The 26,492-nt window shown below is 48.0% G+C and overlaps 1 protein-coding gene across 1 annotated transcript in view; it reads left to right on the forward strand.

Moving 5' to 3' along the window:
• Nucleotides 1-26,492, forward strand: part of SORL1 (sortilin related receptor 1) — a 159,459-nt gene that overhangs the window by 113,317 nt on the left and 19,650 nt on the right. The window contains exons 26-40 of the mRNA XM_043481534.1: nucleotides 1,308-1,433; nucleotides 4,449-4,556; nucleotides 5,718-5,849; nucleotides 6,618-6,749; nucleotides 7,721-7,855; nucleotides 8,667-8,822; nucleotides 10,953-11,102; nucleotides 13,520-13,651; nucleotides 14,839-14,965; nucleotides 15,128-15,297; nucleotides 17,740-17,852; nucleotides 18,105-18,209; nucleotides 19,028-19,100; nucleotides 22,554-22,636; nucleotides 24,851-24,947. Of these exons, the coding sequence (XP_043337469.1) occupies nucleotides 1,308-1,433; nucleotides 4,449-4,556; nucleotides 5,718-5,849; nucleotides 6,618-6,749; nucleotides 7,721-7,855; nucleotides 8,667-8,822; nucleotides 10,953-11,102; nucleotides 13,520-13,651; nucleotides 14,839-14,965; nucleotides 15,128-15,297; nucleotides 17,740-17,852; nucleotides 18,105-18,209; nucleotides 19,028-19,100; nucleotides 22,554-22,636; nucleotides 24,851-24,947 (1,839 nt within the window). The remainder of the gene's footprint in view (nucleotides 1-1,307; nucleotides 1,434-4,448; nucleotides 4,557-5,717; nucleotides 5,850-6,617; nucleotides 6,750-7,720; nucleotides 7,856-8,666; nucleotides 8,823-10,952; nucleotides 11,103-13,519; nucleotides 13,652-14,838; nucleotides 14,966-15,127; nucleotides 15,298-17,739; nucleotides 17,853-18,104; nucleotides 18,210-19,027; nucleotides 19,101-22,553; nucleotides 22,637-24,850; nucleotides 24,948-26,492) is intronic.

Here is a 26,492-nt window from a genome sequence, read left to right on the forward strand (position 1 = left end):
GGACATGGCATTGGTCTTTGAGAAGACAACAGACAATGGACCACCTTTTGTTGTAAAGTGGTTTGAAAAATCAGGGGCTCTGTATTTCAGACTATTTCCCAAAATAGCCTCAAATGCAGTAGCAATTCTAGAGGGCATTGGAAGCCCATTTTCCTAACCCTTGAGTCACTTATTACCAACCATCTCAACTGAATAGGTAACTATGGTTTGCACTCAGCAACCCACGTTTGTTTGTTTTGCCTGCTCCTGTCACAAGGACACCCTGCCCACACAGTTCCACCAAGAGAGCCCGTTTCTCTTGGTTATGTTATTTCATGCTGGTTGCAAACAAGGCCAGGCCTGCCTTGCATTCAGTGGTGAACAGACACAAACTGCTCTCTGCATCAGAGGAGGGAAGGGAAATCTGATGGAGAAGGCGGCCAGTTGTGTTGCTTGGGTTGCAGGCAGATACTATGCATCTGAAATAGTCTCTGACTGAAGTTTTGACATTTTCTAAATGACTTCCAGGTGGCCTCAGCCTGTGTATGGAAATGAGCCTGTTCAGTTACAACAGTGACTATTTCCCTGGCCTTTTGTTTTCTTTTCTTTTAATGATTGTAGAGGATGCCATGTATTATTAGCTGGTAGATGTCACTCTTGGCTGTCCAGAAAGTTAAGGAATTCTAGGTTTTTAGGCCTGCTTTCTTCGTGATTTTAGATGCATCTTTTATACTCTATGGACTGGAGGTTTCCCACTTATGAAATTGGGCAATTAATTTAGAATTATAAAATCAGGGCCTTTCACAACTTACAGGGCTCTTTAGATATCAATGCAGATGATGACATCAAGGTCCCTACAGTGTCTGGAGCAGGTCTAGGACCCAGAGCCCCAAGTACCCACTGCCTGTTCTTGTCCAGCAGAATCTGGAGGAGTGAGAAGATTCAGGAGCCAGGTGGACTGGAGGAAGCCCAGGCTTTGAACTTGGACAGCCCTGGTGCTATTACTACTTCATTATCTTTGTTACTCTCGGTGACCTTCTGAGTGTCCTAAACACCATTCTCATCTATAAATGGGGAGTACTGATCTCATAGGTTGCTGTGAAAGTGACTGAGTTTTAACGTGTACATCTGTGCTTGTGTAACACTGATAAACACCAAGGCTCGAGCTGATGCCCCTTCAGGAGGCTGCGTTCTGCCTTTAGGGTAGGCCCCCGTCATACCTATTAGACCTGTTAGAGCGCGCCTCATTCGCGGTCGGCCCCTGAGGGTGATGGGGCCGCGGAGGTGAAGGAGGCCTTGACCGTTTTTCTTTCCTGTTTGGCTGGCAGCCATCTATCACACCTGTGAGGCCTCCAACTTCCAGTGTCGCAACGGGCACTGCATCCCCCAGCGCTGGGCGTGTGATGGTGACATGGATTGCCAAGACGGCTCTGACGAGGATCCCGACAACTGCGGTAAGTGCAGGTGCTCTGGCCCCAGCCCGCACGCCTCCCGTGTCTGCTCTTCAGGAAAAGGGGCAACGGATGGGCCAGGAGAGGGGCCAGTGTCCCCCCTGGTGCACACTTGTGAGCTCACACTTTCTGCGTGGCGCTACTGTTGCACGTGTAGGCCAGGGCTATGTGATTTTAATTATTTATTATTATTATTTATTAATTTTTGGCTGCACTGTGTCTTCGATTGCTTTGCACGGGCTTTCTCTGGTTGCAGCGAGTGGGGGCTACTCTTTATTGTGGTGCATGGGCGTCTCATTGCAGTGGCTTCTTTTGTTTTCTGGAGCACAGGCTTTAGGCGTGCGGGTTTCCACAGTTGCTGCCCGTGGACTCTTGTAGTTGTGGCGCACACAGGCTTAGTTGCTCTGAGGCAGATGGACTCTTTCCAGACCAGGAACCGGACCCGTGTCCCCCCCGCTTTGGCAGTTGGATTTTTTTTTATCACTGAGCCACCAGCAAGTCCTGTCATTCTCTTGCAAGCAGGTTGCTGCCATAAAAACAAGAAAAGAAATGGGAAACCCACTCAGCCACCCAGAACACTAAATAGGGTCCCATTCCCAGTGTCCTGCCAGAAATTAGCCAACAGTTTCTGTATGAATAGCTTACTTTATGGCTCAGGGGTTTCTGTGATGGTCCCTTGGGAAAATGGGGACCACTCATAAACTAGAACTTCTTCAGTGTGGATGATTTAAAGAAGGGTTCTGAGATAGTTAATAGTTAATAGAAATGAAGCATAAAATAGCTGCCACACAAACATAATATATAAGATGCTTTTTCACACCAAATTAAATATATATTTTATATTGGAGCAGAGCTGGTTTACAGTGTTGTGTTAGTTTTAGGTGTACAGCAAAGTGGTTCTGTTTTGTTCTTTAGTCATTACGTTATGTCCAACTCTTTTCAACTCCATGGACTGTAGCCCATCAGGCGCCTCTGTTCATGGGATTTTCCAGACAAGAACACTGGCGTGGGCTGCATTCTCCAGGAGTTCTTCCCAGCCCAGGGGTCGAACCCCTGTCTCCTGCGTGGAAGGTGAATTCTTTACCACTGAGCCACCAGGGAAGCTTGATTCAGTTATACATACATGCATTCTTTTTCAGATTCTTTCTCCATATAGGTTATTCCAGAATTTAGAGTATAATTTCCTGTTCTATACAGTAGGTCCTTGTTAGGTACCTGTTTTATACACAGTAGTGTGTACATGTTAATCCTGGGCTTCCTTGGTGGCTCGGCAGTAAAAAACCCACCTGCCAACCAGGAGACGTGGGTTCGGTCCCTGGGTCACAAAGAACCCTGGAGGAAGAATGGCAACCCGTGCCAGTATTCTTGGCCTGGAAAATCCCATGGGTAGAGGGGCCCGACAGGCTGCGTCAGTGGGTCCAGGGCGTCAGACACGACTGACTGAGCACGTTCATTCGTGAGGAGCCTTATGCCAGAAACCAAGGGCAGAGAGAAAATCCATAGTTTCCATTATTTCATACCTCGCATCCCTGATTTTCGTGGAATCGCAGCCGTCGTCTGCATGGTGTTGTATGTTCTGCTCTGTTCATGGCGCAGTGTTGAAGATGTCTCCGTATGTCTGTTTTTCTGCAGTTAGTGTTTTCGTGGCCGCTGCCCACCCTCTTTGTACTGTTGCTGTGACATGGTTCACTCCGGCGCTCCTGGTTGGGTAGTGTCAGTTTCGCACTGTTATGTGTCCTAAAGACTGTCCGTGTCCTTGGAAATGAAGGCTTAGTTTTCCCTTGAGAGACAACTTCCCGGGGTGTATCCCTCCATATGGAAGTGCTGGGTTACAGGTTCTGATCCATTTCCACGATTCTTGTTGTTTCCAGATTCTATTTCCAAGTGATTATACCAAAAGGATCTCCATTAGTAACATATTGGATGTTTCCCCAAGCCTCCCTTGATTTTATCTTTTGACTTGAGTGAGTGGTAACTTGTCTTGTACAATTTAAATTTTATCCTTGAAAAACCTTCTTATGCTGAAATCAATTTCCCCATCTCGTGGTACTCATTTACTGTTTCTGTTTTGATGTCCTTTGAACAATGTCCTGGGGATGATGACTTTTTACAGGATTAAAACACATTTTCTTGCTTTATCCCTGATCCTCCTGAAACTATTCTGCCAAGAGTTGGGTTTGCAACTGACCTACTAGAAGTGATTCTTAAGCCAAATGTCTGGCAGTTGCTCTCTGTTCAGGAGAATGGATGACCTAGTACTAAAAATTCTACACTAAGTGCAAAACCTAAGATCCTTAACATTAATGGGGTAAAGTTTCTTCAAAAGGGCTTTGGTTTAGAATTCCTGAAGACTTAAAATGGTGAGTGATGTAAGAGAGCTTAAAAAAAACCCAGGGTCTATAAAATCAGAGTTCGTGTCCTCCTTTTTCCCATCCACTTGGTGCTTTTGTTTTACTTCTCATTTAAAAAAAATGTTTTGAGTAGATAACACATTCACATGGATCACCGTGGAAAAAGTATAAGGAGATTAAACAGTAAATGTTTTTCTCCCATCTGTCAGTTTCCCCACTTTGCTGTGTATCCTTTCAGAATGTTTCTGTGCATACATGCAAATTTAAATATACGACAGGTACTTGTCCTGTTTTTACACGTGTAGCACGCCACGCACGTCGTTTGGTGCCTTGGTTTTTCAGATGATGTCTGTCTAGGACATGTTTTTACCGAGTGCTTCTTCAGCCTCTTTATAGCAGTCTTGTGTTCCTGTGTACACTAGTTTCACAGTCCCCTGCGGATGGATATGTAGGTGGTTTTCAATCTATTACAAACAGTGCTGCGTGCATAAGCTTGTTCCTCTGTTGCTTTTCACTCTTGTGGGTAGATTACACTTCTGGGTCACAGTATGTGTGTATCTGTAATTGTGATAGCCCTCCATAGGGAGACACACATGTAGGTTTGCACTGCGGTGATGTGAATGTCTGCCTGTCTCCTCATTCTGCTGCTCCTTGAACCACTTTCCAGAGAAGAAATGCAACGGGTTCCGCTGCCCGAACGGCACCTGCATCCCATCCAGCAAACACTGCGACGGTCTGCACGACTGCTCGGATGGCTCGGACGAACAGCACTGCGGTGAGTCCTCACGTTGGGCTAAGTCCTCTCCTGCCCTGGTACCTGCCTGCGGCAGGTCCTGCTTGGCCAAGACTCTGAGAGGGGTGGAGGCAGAGAGGCGTGGTTTGGGTGAAGGAGAGGAAGCAGGGGGCCGTGGTGGGTGACCGTGGATTTAGGTCGTGGTCCACGATCATCACTGCTCAGCTGCAGTATGTCCTGCGAATGGACCCGTGACCTGGACTTGGACACTTATTTCTCCTCCTTCAGTGGTTTTGCTAGTTGCTGATTATCACTCAGCTAACAGTTTTCGGCACGGTGACCCTTTGTGTGCCGTGTTTTCTTTGGACCCAGAAAGGTAGTCTGGAATTCGTGGTGCTCGTCCTTGGGAAAAGCAAGCTGGAGATCCAAGGATGAGTTAGTGTGGCAACTCAGGCGTAAAGGCCACCTTCTTCTCATGTCCTCACGTGGCCTCTTTGCCTGCATCTCTGGTGCTTCTTAGAAGGACACTACTCCTGTAGATCCTTTTAACTTTATTTATCTCCCTTAACCTGGATTTCCTCTTTAAAGCTCTATCAGGGAACTTCCTTGGAAGTCCAGTGGTTAAGACTCTGTGCTGCCAATGCAAGAGGCATAGGTTCAGGCCCTGGTCGGGGAACTAAGATCCCACGTGGCATGTGGCACAGCCAAAAAAAAAAAAATTATTACCCTTTCTCCAAATCCAGTCACGTTGGAGATTAGGGCTTCAACATATAAATTGGTAGCAGGTACAGTTTAGTGGGTAACATCAGTCCTTCATAGAAGGAGTTTACCAGGCCCCATATTCGAGAGTCAGTGTTAGGTTGATAGTGGTTAAGATCATGGGCTGTGATGTCAGGCAGCTCTGGGTTTCAGTTTTGGGTCCACCCTCATCAGCCATGTGCTCTTGGCAAAATGCATAACGTTGCCGTCCCCTGTGCTTCATTTGGGAAACGGGACAGTAAACCCTCTTAACACGTTGTGCTGGGAGTTTAACGAGGTCCTGAAGCTCTGGGTTTGCGCAGAGCTCCTGCTTGGTGGTGGTGCCCTTTAACCCCGCCTCCTGAACGTGCGTCCAGTCAGAGCACGGCAGAGTGTCCTGCCGTGGCCCACGAGGTCCCCAGCTCCAGGGGCTCACGGCCCCTTCCCCTCGCTGGTCCCTTTCAGAGCCCCTGTGTACTCGCTTCATGGACTTCGTGTGTAAGAACCGCCAGCAGTGCCTCTTCCAGTCCATGGTGTGTGACGGCATCATCCAGTGCCGGGATGGCTCCGACGAGGACCCGGAGTTCGCAGGATGCTGTGAGTCGGGGGTGCTGGAGAAACTCGGGGGGTGGGCCACCCTGGGCACGTGCCTCCATCCAGTTTTCAGGTCTCCACAGAGGGTCCAGATTTGCCTTTTCTAAGAAAGGTTCACCTTGGTTGCTTCAGAGGCTTGCTTGTTAGTTGTTGGTGCACAGCTCAAGGAGGGGATCAAGGTTGACGGTGGTCTTGGCCCACGTGTCGCCTCCTCCCGCAGCCTTTCTTGTGCCCCTGAGGGGCCGCCTCACCCTGCTGCAGTGTCTGTACCCGACTCCTCTCCACTCCGCACACTGCAGTTATTCAGTGGCCTGCCTCCCCCAGCTGGCCTGAGAGCAGGTCCTTGTCTCATTCACGGCTACAGCCCTGTCCCCAAGACTGCCCTGCCTGCATGATAGAGGGACTTGCATCGTCTGCTTGGGCTGCTCAAACAGAGGACCACAGCCTGGGGGCGGGAAGGCTTAATCTCGCACAGTTCTGGGGGCTGCAGATTAGGGGTCAAGGTGTCGGCAGGGCTGGTTTCCTCTGAGGCGCCTCTCCTTGGCTTGTAGACGGCCATCCTCTGTCTGTGTCTTCACTTACTCTCCTTATGAGAACACCAGTCCTGTAAGATTAGGGCTCCATCCTAATGTAATGACCTCACGTTAGCTAGCCAGGCCATCTCTCAGTGGAGGGCCTTTGTTCTCGCCTCTTGTTTCCAAACAAAAGTGCCGCGTTGAGCTCTCCAGTGTAGAAGTAATCTGGACTTATGTATGTTGGTTCCTTCCCTAGCCCGAGACCCCGAGTTCCACAAGGTGTGTGACGAGTTCAGCTTCCAATGTCAGAACGGAGTGTGCATCAGTTTGATCTGGAAGTGTGATGGGATGGATGACTGTGGCGATGACTCTGACGAAGCCAACTGTGGTAAGGAGACCTCAGCTCTGCCCCGGGCATCCCAGGCTCCAGGTCACACGGTGACTGGCTTTGCCTTCTCCCTATTCAGCCGTAGTCCCTTCCAGGTCTTGAATCTGCATGTAACAAATTGAGTCTTAAAGTGAGAACCTACCCCATAGCAGAGGTTGGTTGGTTGGTTTAGTCACTAAGTCATGCCCAACTCTTAGCAACCCCATGGACCGTAGCCCACCAGCCTCCTCTGTCCGTGGGATATTCTGGGCAAGAATACTGGAGTGGGTTGCCATTTCCTTCTCCACCAGCAGAGGTTAGGGTATGTTTATTCTGTTTTCTTTCTCCAGTTAGGAAGTTGACAGTGTGTATAAGGAATATGGTAGAGGAGTTATGGTAAATATTTTGGAGTATATTTCCCCCGCTCCCTAAATGTTTCAGATGTCACAGCATGATGGAATCATTGTTACCATTGGGTTATCATCAACAGTTAGGTCATTCCTTTCTTGGACTATCAAAATTCAAACTTGGGTATCAGGACTTCCCTGGTGGTCCAACGGCTAAGACTCTGTGCTCTCAATTCAGGGGGCCCAGGTTCCATCCCTGGTCAGGGAACGAGGTCCCACATGCCTCATCTAAGAGTTTACATAAGATTAGAACTATAAGATCCCATGTGCTGCAACTAAGACCTGGTGCAGACACATAAATAAGTAAAATAATAAAAGGATAAATATTAAAAAAAACCACTCGGGTGTCATTTGCAAGATGTAGAAGCACAGATGAGAGAATATGACCTCGGGTCCAGGGAGGCGAGCTTTTGTCCAGTTTGTGGATATGGTCTCGGTCTCCCTCAGGTCCAGGAAGCGGCCTTGTCCTTCTCTGGGAGGGTCGCGCGGGCTGCCCTGGGGCTTGGGTGAGGAGCCTGTGGTTCCTTGGAGCTCTGTGTTCACGCCGTGCGGGCCATACAACTGACCGTGCGGTTCGTCCCCCAGAAAACCCCACCGAGGCCCCCTCCTGCTCCCGCTACTTCCAGTTCCAGTGCGAGAACGGGCACTGCGTCCCCAACAGGTGGAAATGCGACCGGGAGAACGACTGCGGGGACTGGTCTGACGAGAAGGACTGCGGAGGTGAGGGTCGGGGCCGGCCCCGCCGCCCAGGCCACAGAGAGCTCACCTGTCTCTCCAGCGTCTGGCTTAGGCAGTAGTTTTGGGTGGGTGGGTCGGGCGGGTCACTGAGTTGTTTTCTCTCCCCCTCCCATTGTGAAATCGGCACCGGTGGCCTCTCCTGTCCTCGGGGTTATTCTTTCCAGGGCACAGTGGGAACTTGAGAGCCTGGCCGCACGAGTGTGGGCCGCAGACACACAGCTCCTTGTTAGAACGGCAGCCTCTGACCCTTCCCGAGGCCTCCCTCCTGGAGTGTGTCCTGCATTGTAACAGGCGCTCTGGGTGACACGTGGGCCATGATGCCTGTGTGTGTATACACGGTGATACACGCCGGGCGGCCACCGGAGTGCACACAGGACCGTCCCGTTCCTTTTTGGTGTTCTTGTCCCTCAGCTGCTCTTGAGGTGGTTGGGGTTGAGTGAACCAGAACAGGTTTAACCTGGATAGGAATTAATTCTCCCATCTGCCCTGTGCCTTCCGAGTCCCCTTCCTTCCACCAGCCTGCACAAGGCCCTGCAGAAGCAGGCGCATCTGAATACTAGCCCAAGGCAAGTGTAATAGGTGAGGTGAATCTGCTCCACGGAAGGGAAGGGAACACGGTGTGTCCTGACACCCCTCCATACGTGATTTTTAGATGAGCCACTGCTCAGAACAGTGCCGGCATCCCCCAGCTGTGCAGCTGAACCTGGCCCATCATACTGGTCTGGGACATGTCGGGGTCTGAGCTCAAGCTTCCTGTAACATTCTGGGTTTCCTTGCCTGGTGTTTTCCTCAGATTCACATGTTCTTCCCACCCCCACTCCCGGGCCCTCCACGTGTCTGCCCAATTACTACCGCTGCAGCAGTGGGGCCTGCGTGATGGACAGCTGGGTGTGCGACGGATATCGAGACTGTGTAGACGGCTCGGACGAGGAGGCCTGCCCCTCGCCCGGTAAGTGTGGCCCCAGCCCTGACCCGGGGCACCTGCTTCAAGGAGAGGACCTTTTTTTTTTTCTCTCTGTTTTATTTTTTATTTTTATACCATTTTTAAAGGTTACTTTCCATTTACAGTTACTCCATATTGGTGATAGTCCCTGTGTTATACAATACATCCTTGGGCCTAACTTACATTCAGTAGTTTGTACCTCCCACTCTCCCACCCCTACTGGGTGCAAGTATCTTTTTTTTTTTTTTAATTAGTTGGAGGCTAATTACTTTACAATATTGTAGTGGTTTTTGCCATACATTGACATGAATCAGCCATGGATTTACATGTGTTCCCCATCCTGAAGCCCCCTCCCACCTCCCTCCCCATCCCATCCCTCTGGGTCATCCCAGTGCACCAGCGCCGGGCACTTGTCTTTCGAGGCTGCACCCTGGGTGGCCAAGGGCAGTGCCCTGCCCTTGGGGACTCTGCTCTGTGGCCAGGCCCCTTGTCACCTCCAGAACAGGGAGATCCCTGGGCACTCAGAAGTCATCTTCCCTCACTGCCCTCTGTCTTTCTGCAGGGGCCGGCTTGCCACTGAGGTTGCTTCCTCTCACAGGAGGTTACCATGGGGATCGTAGGGAAGGTATTAAACTCTTCTGAGTCTGGTTTGCTAGTTGGCGGCCATCCTGTTAAAAGAAGGGTAAGCAGTGCCATCTAGTGGCTCAACTTGGCAAGGCACCTGGAGGTCTGTGCTTCCACCTTGTTGCTGGAAGCCAGGATAAACCGTGACACCCTCGTCAAGGCGCCGCCCCCAACTGCAGGCAGAACTGTGTCTTTTTCTCAACAGGTTTCCATTTCAGAGTCAGTTATAATAAGAGAATAGATCATCACTTGCCACGATTTATGTAATTCTTTTCAGCAAATTCCTAGATCTGGTTTTCCTCCTTGAAGACTGTTTTCATCCCATCTCTTCTCTGTTTAAAATCATGATTGGTGGGATTTCCCTGGCAGTCCACTGGTCAAGACTTCACCTTCCAATGCAGGGGACTCCAGTTCAATCCCTTAGTCAGGGAGCTAAGATCCTACATGCTTTGTGGCCAAAAACCAAACCAAAATGTAAAAAACAGAAGCAATACTATAATAATTCCATAAAGACTTTAAAAATGGTCCACATTAAAAAAAATCTAAAAAAAGAAAAGTAGCTTTTTGAAAGACTCATCACTGGTTTCTGCTTGTCCTCTTGTCCAGAAGATAGACCCTAACCCTTGAGTCCTACTTTCAAGGCCCTGATTGAGCCCTGTTAGACCCTTTGTGCCTGCCATGACTTCTCACTTCCGTACGCTGGGCTCCTCACTCTCCGTGGACAGACCTGCCTCTTCTCACTTAGGTTCCTCCAGCAGGACTTTTGCCCTTACCGGACCCCTCTGTCCTCCTTGACGTCGTCCCCCTTCCTGCCTTCTGTGAAGCCCCCTGCCCCTCAGGGCAGACAGAAGCCTGGGATGCCAATGCCATCACTCTTTCTCGCGGTACAGCATGAACAGCACCTATAGTGGAATCACTTGGGTCGTTTATAAAAACTGTAGAATATCTTATGTATTTATATATGTTTTTTCTATATTTATAAAAATGCAGAATCAGAATTTCTGCCTGGAGCCCGGGAGCTCCCCGTGTGAATGACAGGTTGACTGATTGTCTTGGGGATACTGAGGCGGGGCAGTGGGGAGTCTCCCTGCTGCTTCAGCATCTTTCAGTGGCTCCTTTGTATAATTTTCACCCTTTTTTCTCCTGGCCAGAGGATACCATTTTCCATTTTGTTTGTAGCTTCTGTGAAGTTGGTCTTAATGGAGCTTAGCTTTCTCCCGTGACAGCCTAGGATAGTCTCCTCTCTACCCTGAAGTCTCTAGCCACTCAGCCCTGTCTTTCGGCTTGCCAGCTTCCAAGATTCTGTTGCTTTTGTCTCCATCAGGGGGTTCCTGGGAGAGAAGCGGGATGAGAGGCTCATGTCTTATCAACCTGCCGTCTTCACCAGAGCTCATGTGTCTGTTTGGGTTCCCGTCAAAATTCCCAGAGCACCGACATCGCCAGCACATCTAGTAGGTCACTGTTGCTGGCCGCGGTACTAAAAAAGTGAATTCTAAAAACCTTGTCTTCTAGCCAATGTGACTGCTGCCTCCACTCCGACCCAGCTCGGGCGGTGCGACCGGTTTGAGTTCGAGTGCCGCCAGCCGAAGAAGTGTATCCCCAACTGGAGGCGCTGTGACGGCCACCGGGATTGCCAGGATGGCCAGGACGAGGCCAACTGCCGTGAGTGCTCGGCAGGGCCGCCTGCCCCCGGGGAGGCTCCGGGAGAGCAGGACCACTCATGCTTCTGCTTTGTGTCTCGTATTAATAAATTCTGGCCTTACACCTCCAGTTTAGAGATCGGAGAGTTAAGCTTCAAAGAGGGTCACCTCGTCTGCAGCTCATCGGGGCATTTACTTAGTATTTTCCTTTGTACAGAACTGTGATCTCATCATACCATGTGGAAAGTTCTTGTAGGGAGGAATACTCCAAAATAACACAGAGAAATTAAATGGGGATTAGCGTAAAATCCTGCACTTACATGAAAAGATTTAACAAAGTGGACCTTTGGGACATTCAGATAACAGGGCAGATTGATCCAACAGTCACCAAAATCACGGTAGCAACATCTGAGCCAGATAAGTACGGTAAGAAGAACATTAACCGTAATTAACAAAGAGGAAATGAAATAGGACCTTCCTCCTGGGTGAGATTAATTCATTAATGGGCATTCTTTAAATAAATATCTTTTGCCTGTTTCAAATCTGCCTTGTACATAAGGAAGTCGCTTGGTTAAGCGGCTTCAAATCAAGATGTGCTCTATCTACAATTTTCCTCAATCCATTAATTGGATAACCCCATCAACAAAGGAAATGAGATTAGCATGACATGCCTCTTCTTAGAGAAGCTGGCCCCTGAAGGCCACTACATTCTGTTTTAAGTGCCCATTAGTCATCTGTTTAAGAATCAATTTAAGAATTTTCAGACAACCTTATTCCCAGTTTCTAAAAACCATGTTTTCTTCCTTTGAAAATATTGAGATGTTTCCTAAAGAAACCTCAGACATCTCTCAGCTTTACTGTTCATCTGTTTTTTGATTATATTTTACCACAGTCTTACCGAGTGGGGGTTGGTAATTCTGTGATGCAGATCTTGGTATTTTCCATAACAATCCCCTCTGAGCCTAGAGTCCTTGCCTGACTCTCCCGTATAAAATCCCCATCACTCTCTTCCAGTTACTCTCAGTATGTTTCTTTGTAGTTCCTATCATTGTCTAAAATAATGTATTTGTTTGTTTACTGGTTTGCTGTTTTTCTCAGTAAGGTTTGTGAGGGTAGGTCCTGTGTTTCACATATCACCGTATCCCTAGCGTCTTAAATAGTATCTGATTCATGATAGAACCTCCCTAAAAGTTCCATGGATGGGTGAATAGATAAATGGGTGGATGAATCCCATCTTGGGCTTCTGCGGCTGTTCACTAGTGGTTCTAAAACCTCTTCTAAGAGCTTCCCTGGTGGCTCAGTGGTCAAGAATCTGCCTGCCAGTGTAGGAGACATGGATTTGATCCCTGGTCTGGGAAGATCCCATGTGCCTTGGAGCAACTAAGGCTGTGCACCGCAACTGCTGGGCCTGCGCTCTAGGGCCCAAGAGCCGCAGCTACCGAAGCCCGAGAGCCCTAGAGCCCGTGCTCCACAGCAAGAGAAGCCGCTGCAGTGAGAATTCTGAGCACACAATTAGAGGGTAGCCCCTGCTCACAGCAGCTAGAAAAAAATCCCCACAGCAACGCAGACCCAGCACACTCCAAAGTAAATAAAAATAAATAATAAAAAAATAAAAAATTATTTTCTAAATATTCTAATGCAGATTTTCATGTAACCGAGCCCTCCATCAAGCTACCCCTGGCAAACCAATTTTGGTTTAGCAAAGGGAAAAAAAAAAGCACAAACCTAATGGAACCATACAATCCAGTGATTCTCCAGGAGATGGGAAAGGCAGTTGCAATTTGTTTAAAGCCTCACAAGTGGTTTGATATTTTCTTCCTCCCATTGAGAATTACTGTGTTAGAGAATTTTTTTGAAAAACTGAATTCTTTATCTCCATCCTAGACACACCACAGAAGGCTCCTTCTCTGTATAGGGAACCCACTTTATTTGTTTATTTATAACTGTTATTCAGCCTCCACCCCCCCACTTCCAAACGCTGTGTCATTCCATCCCTAGGAAAAGCTCCCAGCATCCTTTACCTGTTCCTCTTGACCATCCTGGTTTCTCTACCTACATCTTGGTGTGGTTTTCAGAAGGGGGTGCAGTGCCTCAGCCAGAAAACAGGATTGTCTTGTTCAGGAACAGAAGTCCTCGGGGCTGGCCCGTTCTGAGGGATCACTGTGGAGCTTGTGCTGTGTTTCTGCGTCAGTAGGTGTGGAGCAAACCTCTGTGCTTCACAAGTTCCCCAGAAGACTGTAAAGACCCGTTGTTAGTAGATTCTCTGGTGTCTGATCACCACCCTGGTTTAGGGGTCTGTTTGTCTTCCTTTTCGTGTGGATAGAGTCGCTGGATGGAACATGGTGTGCATGTTTGCATGGGGCGGGAGCGCTGGTTGATGAGTTCCCTTTCCCAGAACCTGGGAACCCTTTGGTGACCGTGGACCCTCACGTGTTGCAGCCACGCACAGCACCCTGACCTGCACGGCCCTGGAGTTCCAGTGCCAGGACGGTGAGGCCTGCATCATGCTCTCCGAGCGCTGCGACGGCTTCCTGGACTGCTCGGACGAGAGCGACGAGCGTGCCTGCAGCGGTGAGCGTGGCCCCCCGGACCCCGGGCTCCGCCTCCACCCCGCTGGGCGGGCCCCAGGGCAGGACCTCCTGGCGCTTTGCCTCGGTCTGAAAACACCAAGATTCTCGCTCACTGTTGGAGCTCCAGAGGAGGCCTGTCCCACCTCCGATACGGCCTCCAGCTCACCCCGCCCGTCTCAGGGAGACGCTGGTCGAGACTGGGGTTTTCATTTTGTTTTTTGCTTTAGTCCTTGTGTTGGTGGGCTGCTCTGGTGGCTCAGACAGTAAAGAATCCGCCTGCAATGCAGGAGACCCCTGGGTTGGGAAGATTCCCTGGAGGAGGGCATGGCAACCCACTCCAGTAGTCTTTCATGGAGAATTCCACAGACAGAGGAGCCTGGCAGGCTACAGTCCACAGGGTCTCGAAGAGTCGGACGCCACTGAGCGACTAACCCAGCACCACTTCATGCTGAGGCATTGTTGCTCCTGCAGCGCCTCAGGCTTTGCGGTGGAGTGAACTCCATCCTTCTGTCCCGAAATGCATTTAGCAATCTTTTGGGGGCTGTTATCACAGAACACCACTGACGGGGTGGCATGAAAGCAACTTCTCTCTCATAGTTCTGGAGGCTGGGAAGCTGAGACTGAAGCCCAGCAGATTCGGTGTCTGGTGAGGGCCCACCTGTTGGTCCACAGACAGCCGTGTTCTCCGTGTCGTCCCCTGGTGGAAGGAAGTGCTCTGGGGTCTCTTTTATGAAAACACCAGCCTCATTCACGAGGGCTCCGTCCTTAGCACCTAGTCACCTCCCGAGGCCCCGCCTCCTGGCACGATCACATCGGGGTTGAGGCGTCAGCATATGGGTCCTGCGGCACACAAGCATCTCAGTCTCTAGCAATCACAGATCCTGCCATGACCATGTCCTTGGATTTGTGGTGTTCTCTTTTGAGAATCCGGCTTGTTTCAGTGCAGACAAGGAGGTGAAATGCAAGGAGAAATATCACAACTGGAAACCTAGGAGACCCTGGGGAAGGGTGGATAGGAAGGTTTCAACTTTTTTTTTTTTTTTTCTGGGGTGTTTTAAAATGATGGTGGCCAGACCATGCAGATCCCAGTAGGTCTGCCTGAAACCAAGGAACCTCCTAGGTCCTTTGAAATGCGAGGATTTGTAAGATATCACTTGCTTCCCCCCCCCCCCCCCTTTCTTTCTCTAGAGGAATTAAATGTATACAAAATACAGAATCTTCAATGGACAGCGGACTTCTCCGGGGATGTAACTTTGACCTGGATACGGCCCAAGAAGATGCCCTCTGCTTCTTGTGTGTATAATGTCTATTACAGGTGAGTCCCTTCTTTGCCACGGGAGAAGAAAATGATGTTTTTATTGCCAGCGGGTATTCCATAAACTCTTGTGTGTGTACTGAGCAACTCCATTGATGGGTTCAGACATCTTGGCCACCCCATGCTGCTTTGATGCGATGCTCTCTTTCTTCTCTTGGCCAGGGTGGTTGGAGAGAGCATATGGAATACTCTGGAGACCCACAGCAATAAAACGAGCACAGTATTGAAAGTCCTGAAGCCAGACACCACATATCAGGTCAAAGTCCAGGTCCAGTGTCTGAGCAAGGTGCACAGTACCAACGACGTCGTGACCCTGAGGACTCCCGAAGGATGTGAGTGCCACAGGGACAAGCCCTTCTGTGCATTTTCAGAGTTTCCCAGGATGCTCAGGGACAGGGCAGCGTCACTACATGTGCCGCCTGTGTGCCTAAGTTTATAGACCTGTCTGAGTCACTCTCCTTATTATAGCATGTAATTTTTAAAAAAAACACAATTCTGTTTTTTGAAGTATAGTTGATATATAGTGTTTTAGGTAGGTATACAGCAGAGTGATTCAGTTATATATCTCCTTTTTCAGATTCTTTTCTATTATAGGTTATTACAAGATATTGAATATGGTTTCCAGTGCTATACAGTAGGTCCTTGTTTATTGCTTCAACTATGCCTAACTCTTTGTGACCCTGTGGACTGTAGCCCACCAGGCTTCTCTGTCCATGGGATTTCCCAGGCAAGAATACTGGAGTGGGTTGCCATTTCCTTCTCCAGGGGAATCTTCCCAATCGAGGGGTTGAACCCACGTCTCTTATGTCTCCTGCATTGGCAGCCGGGTCCTTTACGACTAGGACCACTTGGGAAGCCACTTTATGTAGAGCAGGGTATATCTGTTAATCCCAAACCCTCATTTCCCTCGACCCCTTTCCCCTTTCGTAACCATACATTTGTTTTTGACATCTTAACACAATTTTTTTTAAAATTGAAGAATAATTGACTCACAACACAGTGTTAGTTCCAAATGTACGACATAGTGATCCGATATTTGTGTGATTACAGGCCGATCACCATGCGTAATGTTTTTCTCTCCCCATAATTTGATCTCCCCATCCCTGCCCTCTTTTGCATTTCTTATCTAATTTCTGTCTCTGCCTTCCGTCTCTAGGTATTTCCCAGTATTTAGTGCTTAGGAGATCAGCATCATTAACATATGAAGCGTGTCAGAAGTATTTTGGGCATACTATAAAGAAATTTACCGAAGCTCGAGGGTCATAGAGAGTTCCTTACTTCCTCCCCCCTTCACAGTAGTTGACATTGGGTGACTGCGCTTCTTCCTGTGACCCCTGCTCCCCAGGTTTCATGAACTTTTCATTCTCAGCTGCCGTCAGAACTGTGTTTACATTTGGCGACGTTAATGTGAACGCATGTTTATCTCAATGTGCATGCATGTGGTTACACATAAAGTCTTTATAGGTGTGTGTATCTGCACAAATTAGTATACCGCATGCGTTTCCTTGTTTCCTCAACTGGGAAGGCCCAGAAAAACTTTGATAGCGTTGAGCTCACCTGCCACTCGGATCAAGGTTTCTCACACCGCTCTTCAGTGAAAGGACGCAGGGCTTCTTGAAGAAGTCCAGGCCTGGGGAAGGAGATCTAGAAGATGGTCTTGCCAGAAAGTGAGGACGTACTTACTACATGAAGGCCTCCAGGCAGAGGAAGACAAATACCACATGATAATGCTTATGTGTGGAATCGAGAAAAGTGGTACAAACAAACTTATTTACAAAACAGAAATAGACACACAAACATAGAAACCAAGCTTACGGTTACCTAAGGAGAATTGAGGGGAGGCATAAATTAAGGGTTTAAAGAAACTCTAGGAGATAGTGAAGGACAGGGAAGTCTGGCATGCTGCAGTCCATGGGGTCACAAAGAGTCTGACCTGACTTATTGACTTATGACTTATCAACTTATGAACAAAGAACAATAAATTAGGAGGTTGGGATTAACAGAAAGACACTACTGTACACAAAACAGATAAACAGCAAGGACCTACTGCATCGTACAGGGAATTATACTTAGTCTATTGTAATAATCTATAGAGGAAAAGAATCTAAAAAATACGTGTATATGTATGTGTATATACATATTAATGTATGTGTATATATATGCATCTGTGAGAGTGTGTGTGTGTGTGTGTGTATGTGTGTATACACACACATATATAAATGAACTTCCCAGGTGGTGCTAGTGATAAAGAACCCTCCTGCCAATACAGGAGACATAAGAGATGTGGCTTTGGTCCCTGGGTCGGAAAGATCCCCTGGAGGAGGACATGGCAACCCATTCCAGTACTCTTGTATGGAGAATCCCATGGACAGCAGCTACACTCCACAGGGCCACAAAGAGTCAGACACGACTAAAGCGACTTAGCACCCATGCACATATATGTAAATATGAGAGTTCAGGGCAGCTGCCTGTGACAATCAAAATCTCAGCCTGGAAGCCCAGGGCCAGTGCTGACTTAACCTACCCAGGTGATTCCGTTCTGCAGCCCTTAGGAGCCCCCAGCCTACGTCAGACTCTGAGCCATGGTTGGTCTGACAGGTGGACAGCAGGGGGGAAAGATGTTCCATCAGCGGGAAGAGCAAGCTCACAGCCCTTTCTGGCGCACAGGTCCCCTGCTGGCCCCAGATTCTTTCTTGTGTGTGTTTTAAGCTCAGAGAAGTTCCTCCAGTTGACGAGGATGCAGATGGATTTTAACCCCGTGGCTTCTTTTCCAGTGCCAGACGCCCCTCAAAACCTCCAGCTGTCACTCCACAGGGAGGTAGAAGGCGTGATCATGGGCCACTGGGCCCCTCCCGTCCACACCCATGGCCTCATTCGGGAGTACATTGTAAGTTCCTCCCAGGAGCGGGCAGTGCGTGTGGGTGAGCGTGGGAGATGGCCAGGTCTCCTGGAGCCGAATCGTGTTCTGTGTGGTGAGGACTTGGTTTGGTACTGCCTTATAAATAATCATCCATCTGGGACACTTTGCATCCCACCTTCCCCTCTCTCCTCCTGCCTTTTTGTAAGGTGTTATGATGCCCAGACCTTTGGTACCTGTTCATGGTATAGTATTTTTATTTTTATTTTTCTCTCTCTTTAGGTAGAATACAGCAGGAGTGGTTCCAAGATGTGGGCTTCCCAGAGAGCTCTTAGCAACTTTACAGAAATAAGGAACCTACTGGTCAACACTCAGTACACAGTCAGAGTGAGTGTCGCACACGTTTCAGCCATCTGGCTGGGTGGCCTGGGAACATGGGGAGACAGTTGCACTTCATAAGAACTCTGAGCCTTCTTTTACCAGGTGCTGACTAGTAGTCTGCTCGATACCCAGCCCCTTTCTCTGGGAGCTCATGTTTTCTTTTAGTCTCTCAAGCCAAGGCCCCATAGAGAACTCAAAATCAGCCTTCACTCAAATAACTGAGAATTGATTATTAATGCAGCTCTCCCTGCTGTTAACCCAGATATTCTGCTAGCATTCCAGTTTCAATTTCTTTTGCACCCACCTCTTTTCTGCTTGTCTTTAGCTGCAGGGACAGACAGATAAGTGTGATAAGTGGCATTTATGAAATGATCTTCTGGAGTTCTTATGAAATAGATTGTCAACATCCTCAGTAGAAAAGAGAGTTTGTGCAAAACATGTTTTGAGACCATTGAGTGCATTCGCAAGCTCCCTGACACTGAGAGTCTCATACCTGTGTATGATTATGCACATATATGGACATACACGTGCACGCACGCACACACTCCCTCTCACACCTCTGCCCTTTAGAAAAACTTTGACACCTATCAGTCAACAGAGATTTCATAATTTCAGCGTTGTCACAATTCCCTTTCCCCTGGTTCCCTCCTGTGCTCTCTTTCCCTGTCTTATTTCCCTTGCAGGCACCTCAGACTATCTTGCATCCTTCTGTGTGTATTTCTTCCACCCATATTGCCAAAGCCTCACCCCTTTTGCCTACTTGGGATTCTCGCTGTGTGGCATGTTGCCTTTATTTCATACTAATTCACACTCTGATTTGAAAGGTGGCTGCGGTGACCAGTCGTGGAATAGGAAATTGGAGCGATTCTAAATCCATTACCACCATAAAAGGACAAGGTAAATGATTCCAGCATTTGCAGCTTTAGAGAAGACAGAAGCCCTTAGAAAAAGCTCTGTGTGACTGGCAAATGAAGACGCACAGATCAGAATAGTTCACACAGCCTCCCTCCCCACAGCAAGTGAACTTCTTTGGGTGTCTCTGTTGTGCTTTAGACATGAAGTCTTTTTGGGGCGACCATCGATCATTCCTCCTTCTGTATAGAACTGGGCATCTGTTGTAACAAAAGCATACGGGTGGATTTCTGAAGGCCGTCATGCCCGGCTCTGCTTCTCAGGCGGAGTATCCATGACATAAGGTGTTCTCCTTTCTCAGCCAAGATAAAGATGGTCCTGTCCATCTCGTCTGTGGGGTATTGTGAGAGAGTGCCGTGCCTACACTCATCACTACCCTGGGGCGGCCACCAACAACACGTAGGTGGTAGTTTCTATCTTTCTGTCGCTGGAGCTGATCAAAGTCCTGGACCTGGAAGGCTGTCATGCCAGCTGCTCTGCTTATACCAGCTTATCTTGTTGAGCCCAAGGAACAACTATAAGGAAGATAAGGGACTGGAAAGGTTGTCATTTGCACGTAGAGCTGGGGTTGGAACCTGATCTGCTGACTCCAGAACCACTGCAGGGCCTGCCTCCTGGGCGGGCTTCCTCACTTGGCACGTGTGCTTCACACGTGCTGCCACCCCATCCTCAGAGTGGAGTAGGAGCCGATGAAATCACGGATGAGTGAGGGAACTGAAGCAAGTGAGCAGAAGGCTCTGGCGCTCTATGGGAGACGCACCAGTCATCTTCCTGATCTTAGCCTTGGCACTTTCATTTCTGGATTGGCGGGCGGGTACGAAAGCTCGAAATGCCACCAGGAACGTGATCGGGGGATTTTGCTTTAACCTGAGCCTGTGAGAAATAGGCTCTGGGTCTTGGAGAGTCACTGTCTGGTTGCCTTTAAAAAGATGGGGTGGGTGGTTGAGGTCAGGGCGGGGGCCAAGTTGAACTTTGTGAAGCCAGCCAGTCCGTGGAGCGGGGAGATTGTACATATTGGAAAATGTGTGCTGAGTTCATACCTTAGAGTGTGAACACCTAGAATTGTTCTCCTTAGAGTTGTGGGTTTTTTTGTTTGCTTGTTTTGTTATTTTTGGCTGTGCTGGGTCTTTGTTGTTTGCACGGGTTTTTATCTGGTTGCAGCAAGCAAAGACTACTCTATAGTGTGCTTGGGCTTCTCATTGCGGTAGCTTCTCGTTGCAGAGAATGGGCTCCAGGGTACATGGGCTTCAGTTGTTGCAGCTCGTGGGCTATCAAGCACAGGCTCAATAGCTGGGGCTTAGTTGTTCTGCAGCATGTGGGATCTTCCTGGACCAGGGATCGAATGCCTGTTCTCCTGCATTGGCAGGTGGCTTGTTTACCACTGAGTTGCCAAAGAAGCTCCTCCCCTAGAGTTCTGATTGTGGTATTATTTTCCTCTACAATCAGTCAGAACATACTGACCATACCTACTGAAAAGGAGGGACATTGCAAAGTCATCAGAAAAACAGGTAGCATCTTGAATTCCTCATCACAGCTCACACCTGAATTTGAAAATCTCAGTGGTTGGGGGTTGCTTCTTTCAGGAGACCTGGGTTCAATCCCTGGGTCGGGAAGATCCCCTGGAGAAGGAAATAGCAATCCAATCCAGTATTTTTGCCAGGGAAATCCCATGGATAGAGGAGCCTGGCGGGCTACAAGTCATGGAGTCCGCGAAGAGTCAGACATGACTTAGCGAATAAATAGCAACAGCAATGATTTTTAGGATGAACCTCAACTCATACGTGTATTGGTTAGAAGGCAACTGTGTGCAGAGTCAAAAAGCATGTGTTATGATCTGTCTGTGACCTCGGGTCCTAGTAATGTAAGAAGCTGGGGTTTGAAACAGCAGGAGCATCACCCAGAATCACCACTGTGATTAGTGGACACAGTGGGTTAATGATAACAACAGCCACCGTATTTTGAGCCCTGCAGCAAGCACCTTGCAGGTTGTTTTTATAGGAATGTATCTCTCTTAATCCTTATCAACCCTGTAAGTATTCTTACACTCACTTGGTAGCTGAGGAAACTGGGACTTGGAGAGGATTGTGCTGTAACTCCCCCCACTATGATTATAGCCCAGGTCAGGTTTATAGCAGCACCTGAACTATTTTGCTCTGAGCTGGCTGCCTGCAACTCCTAATACCCTTTCTTCTTCTGCATGCTGTGTTTTCCTCAAGCCCACTTTTATTGAACATCTAGAGAGACTCCTGTAATGTTTGAACCATCTCTTTGCCACCAAGTCTTAGCTACTCCTTTGGGTCTTTCTTGCCTTGCTGATATAAAAGGCGTATGTGCTGAGAATCTAATCCATTTGAATATTACATTCTGATGCTGCTGACCCCATCAAGCCCTCTTAGGTTACACCTGCAGCACACTGTTGGGTTTCTGGTGGGTAGACGTTCAAAATGACCAGCGTGGTACTATTCACTTTAGCCAAGAGGAATCTTTTTCTCTCTGCTGTCCTCTCTTTGCCCCTTCAGCTCCCAGGCTGAGCTTTGGTCTTTTTTTTTTTAATGAATTAAATTAATTAATTAGGCAGCATGGAGTCTTCATTGTGGCATACAGGATGCTCTGTTGGGGTACACAGATTCTCTAGTTGTAGTGCGTGGGCTTAGATGCTCCATGGCATGTGGGGTCTTAGTTCCCTGACCAGGATTGAACCCGCATCCCCTGCATTGCAAGGCAGGTTCTTAACCACTGGACCACCAGGGAAGTCCCAAGTTCTGATCTTTATGAGGATGCCAGTATCTCATCAGGTCTTTAATCTGTCGTGGGTGGGACTTTATCGGAAAGAGAGAACGGGAACTTTGAGTATCAAGACAGGTATTATTTTAGTGAATTTTGCCATCTCTGTGAAGTACAGATGGTATCTCTAGGTTTAGCAAGGACAGGTAACTCGCCCCAGGGCACACAGTTGCTAAGTGTCTCAACAGGAATTTGAATTCCAGGGCCCAGATTCTTTCCATTTCGTCCCACATACATCTACAAGTTAGGACTTAAGATTTAGCATGCTGTCAACCTTCAAAAAGGACCTGAGGCCACTGGGACTTCACTGGTGCCAGTAACGATGGTTCCCAGTGTGACCCCCAGACTTTTCAGAACCAGGCTGAAGCTGGGCTGACTTGGGGCATTTACATAATGGAACTTTTCTGCTCGACCTAATTGCCAGGATAGCTGACCCAGCTGAGATAGTTCTGTGTTCACCAGGCAACTGTGGACCCAGCCCCAGCCTCAGGACAACAGTGGTAAAAGCGATAGAAGAGTCAGAACTGCCAAAGCAATGCCTTTTCTTTCCCAACTGAAAGATCGCTTTGTCCCTTGAGTTGAAAACTGTGAAGTCCTGCCTTCTTCACTTTTCATCACATGGTTTCTCTCTTTGAATCCCTTTTTTGTTCTCAGTGATCCCACCACCAGACATCTGCATTGACAGCTACGGTGAAAATTTTCTAAGCTTTACCCTCTCCATGGACACGGACATCAAGGTAACGTGGACATTTCAAACCAGCAGTCGGGTGGGGCTTTCCTTTGCGTGGGAACCGATAGAGCAGAGGACAGGGAGATTAAGAGGAAAGAATGACTTGTTCCAGCGAAGCTAAAATACCACACCTAGGTTGGCTTCTTCCCCCACGAAGAACAACTGAAGTCTTCCCATGTAATTATTCTGCCTCAGCCTGGTGCCTTTTTTTTTTTTTTTAACCATATAATTAAATGGTTCACAGCTATAGTGCAAATAAAGAGTTGGTGTTAACAGAAGATGTTTGCCCTGTAATTTTCAGCTTTATTGGATTTCCTGGTGCTGCGCTAATGCAGAGGTTTCCTCAGTGGAAGAGAGTCTTAGGGAAGAGTCAGATACCTTGGACACATATCCACCTATGTGCACCCAGTGTCCTTCCCCTTCCAGCACCTTCATCCCCTCTGCTTGGTCCATCAGCGTGGCCAGCTTCCCTGCAGTTATCTGTGTCCCGTGGTCTCTCAAGTTGCCATTCACCTTCCATGGTGTTTTTCCCTGTCTCTTTTCCCTCACATCCATCCCAGTCTGTGAAGTTGTGGTGGGACTAAAGGCATGCAGAGTCCTTGTGCCATTGACTGAGCTACAGTATGGTCTCAACGCCCTTGGCTTCGGGGACCACTGATGCTGGAAATGGCCTTGCATAGACCTCGTCTCTCTAGTCTTTGGTCTTGAACACATTTTAATTTGGTCATTGTCTAATATTTTTAAAGACCTTTAGATCAAATCCTTCTGTGAGCTCAGGACTCAGAAGAGGTAGTCTTTCCTGACTGATGGATTTATTTGCTCCTGTTAGACAGTGGGGGCTTCCCTGGTGGCTCAGATGGTAAAGAATCTACCCACAATGCGGGAGACCTGGATTTGATTCAGGGTCGGGAAGCTCCCCTGGAGAAGGGAATGGCAGCCCACTTCAGTGTTCTTGCCTGGAGAAGCCCAGGAGATCTGACCAAGCCACCTCTGTTGTGACCTCTCGGCCTTGACTGCAAGGACTGCCTGAGCTAAGCATCTGTGTGTGTGTGCTAAGTTGCTTCAGTCATGTCTGACTCTTTTCGCTCTTACAGACTATAGCCTGCCAGGCTCCTCTGTCTATGGGATTCTCACTGGGGTGGGTTGCCATGCCCTTCTCTAGGGGATCTTCCTGGCCCAGGGATCAAACCCGGGTCTCTGCATCTCCTGCACGGCAGGTGGATTCTTTACCGCTCAGCCACCAGGGATGCCCATCTGAGCTAAGATGGATGCCTAGTTAGTGTAATTAATTACTTACAGTTTTTCTTCTTTCTTCCTTTTTAGTTGGTTCTTGTCCTTTTATTTTGCATTAATTTTTTTGTTTCATTGAATCTATTTAAAACTACTTTTAAATTGGAATATAATTGTGTTAGTTTCTGCTATACACTAGCATGAATCAGTTATATGTGTACATATAGCCTCTCTCTCTTGAGCCTCCCTCCTTCCATTCCCTCCCTGCTCTAGGTCATCACAGAGCACCGAGCTAATCTCCCTGTACTATATAGCAACTTCCCACTGGCTCTCTGTTTTACACATGATAGCATGTATATCGGAGAAGGCAATGGCACCCCACTCCAGTACTCTTGCCTGGAAAATCCCATGGATGGAGGAGCCTGGTAGGCTGCGGTCCATGGGGTCGCTAAGAGTCGGACACGACTGAGCGACTTCACTTTCACGTTTCACTTTCATGCATTGGAGAAGGAAATGGCAACCCACTCCAGTGTTCTTGCTGGGGAATCCCAGGAACGGGGGAGCCTGGTGGGCTGCCGTCTATGGGGTCGCACAGAGTCGGACACGACTGAAGTGACTTAGCATCAGTATGTATATGTTTGTCCCATCCTCTCCTGCCCTGTATCCACAAGTTCATTCTCTATGTCTGCGTCTCTGTTCCCATCCTGCAAATAGGTTCCTCAGTAACATTTTCCTAGATTCCATATATATATGTTAATACACAATAGAATCTATATTTTATTTTATGAGTTGTTTCACATTCATTTTTAGAATTAGGGAGGAGTATGAGTGTTTGTGTTAGCACAAATGGAACTCGTGTAAGGATCCAAAGGGCCGCCCCATTCTTTGTAAGAAGGGAGATACCCAGGAACAGGAGGAAAGTTCTGCCTTTCGTGTCTGGTGAGGTCTGCGTGTGCATTGCATGTGTAACATGGCTCTTGATTCTTGGCAGGTGAATGGCTATGTGGTGAACCTCTTCTGGTCATTTGACACCCACAGACAGGAGAAGAGAACGTTGAACTTCCGAGGGACCGTCTTGTCACAGAAAGGTAGCGTCCCGGAGCTAGTCGGTGTGTAAGCAGGAAGGAGGAAGGCTAGACTGAGGCTTTCCTGGCAGTGGAGCTTGTGTGGGGGGCCGAGAAAGGCGCGGGGTCTCCTCTGCAGCCGTTCTGAGTGGGCCCGTGTTTTCCATGGAGAATCCTGTCAGTGGCTCCTGAGCCCAGGTGAGGAATCCACTGGGTGGTTCCCCAAATCTCCCTTCTAATCTCATGGCTCTTCAGGGAAGTTGGAGGCTTAAAAAGGATGAAAGGCTGGAAAGAAGTCAGATTAACCTTTTACAGATGATGTTTTTCCCTCCCCAAAGAATTCTCGGGATTAGTTATCTCAGTTACCACAGTTCAAAAGCATCAATTCTTCGGCGCTCAGCTTTCTTCACAGTCCAACTGTCACATCTATACATGACCACTGGATACCTAACACCTCAAAAATGATGCTGCGGGATAGCCTCATTTTATGGATCAGAACATAAGGTTCAGGGATCGAGTGGTTCCCTCAGAAGGCAGCAGAGCCGGGATTGGAAGCCACATCTCTAATTCTGAAGGCTGCGATCTCATTGCCCCTACATCACACCAAGAGAAACTGGCAGAGTCGGGGACAAAAGTCCTACCAGCCATTGCCTGAGACCCACAAAGGCCCTTTTTCACGCCAGGGGTCGTGCAAAGCACTTGTTGATGAGCATTTTCTTTTTTATTCCCTGCAACAGCCAGCCACCATAAGTGTTGCTGTTCTACATCTTACCAACAAGGATATGGACTTGGAGAGTTTGAATACTTCATTCTTGGCTTCTGCAACCATGAAGCATAGAGTCAGGCCTTGAACCCAAGTCCTCTTGATTCCAAAGGCTGTCCTCTTAGCATATCCTTCTTTTTTTTCTGCTTGATATTTATTTATATTGAAATATAGTTGATTTACAATGATAACAATGATTTACAACGTTACATTTACAATGTTTAATTCCCATTAAGCATATTCTTCTTACAGCTCACTGCCCTTTCAGTTTCTGATGACATTTTCCCTACTTAGAAAGAGGCACATCTTTATTACAGGAAATTTAGAAAACAAAAAAAACGTATAATAAAATTTTTGAATTCCTATAATTTCACTTCCTAGGGAAACCACTTTTATTAATAATTTTGAGTATCCTCTAGCTTCGTACTTTTCCTCCTCGTTGACTTCTTTATATGTACTATATATACTTTTATTTCCTGTCTTTTTCACTGAACCTAAGTCACAGAATTTTCCAGTCGCACTATGTATTCTTGGAAGCAACTTCTAGTGGCTGTGACAGTTCATGGAGTGCGCTTGAAGTTCATGGATGCACCTTATTTCACTGCTGCCTTGTTGTTGGGTGATCAGATGGTTATACTTTTTTCTGCTGAAACAAATACAGTGACGGACATCCTGTTGCACAGATTTTTGGATCCCTCTCTTGTACCTGGATTGAAGGTTCTGAAGGATTTCAAGACCCTCACAAGGCCAAATGGCTCTCCCCAAGGATCGACCATCCACAGATGGTCGGCTTTAAAGGAATTTTT

This window comes from Cervus canadensis, chromosome 11 (assembly GCF_019320065.1).
Source record: "Cervus canadensis isolate Bull #8, Minnesota chromosome 11, ASM1932006v1, whole genome shotgun sequence".
NCBI lineage: Eukaryota > Metazoa > Chordata > Mammalia > Artiodactyla > Cervidae > Cervus > Cervus canadensis.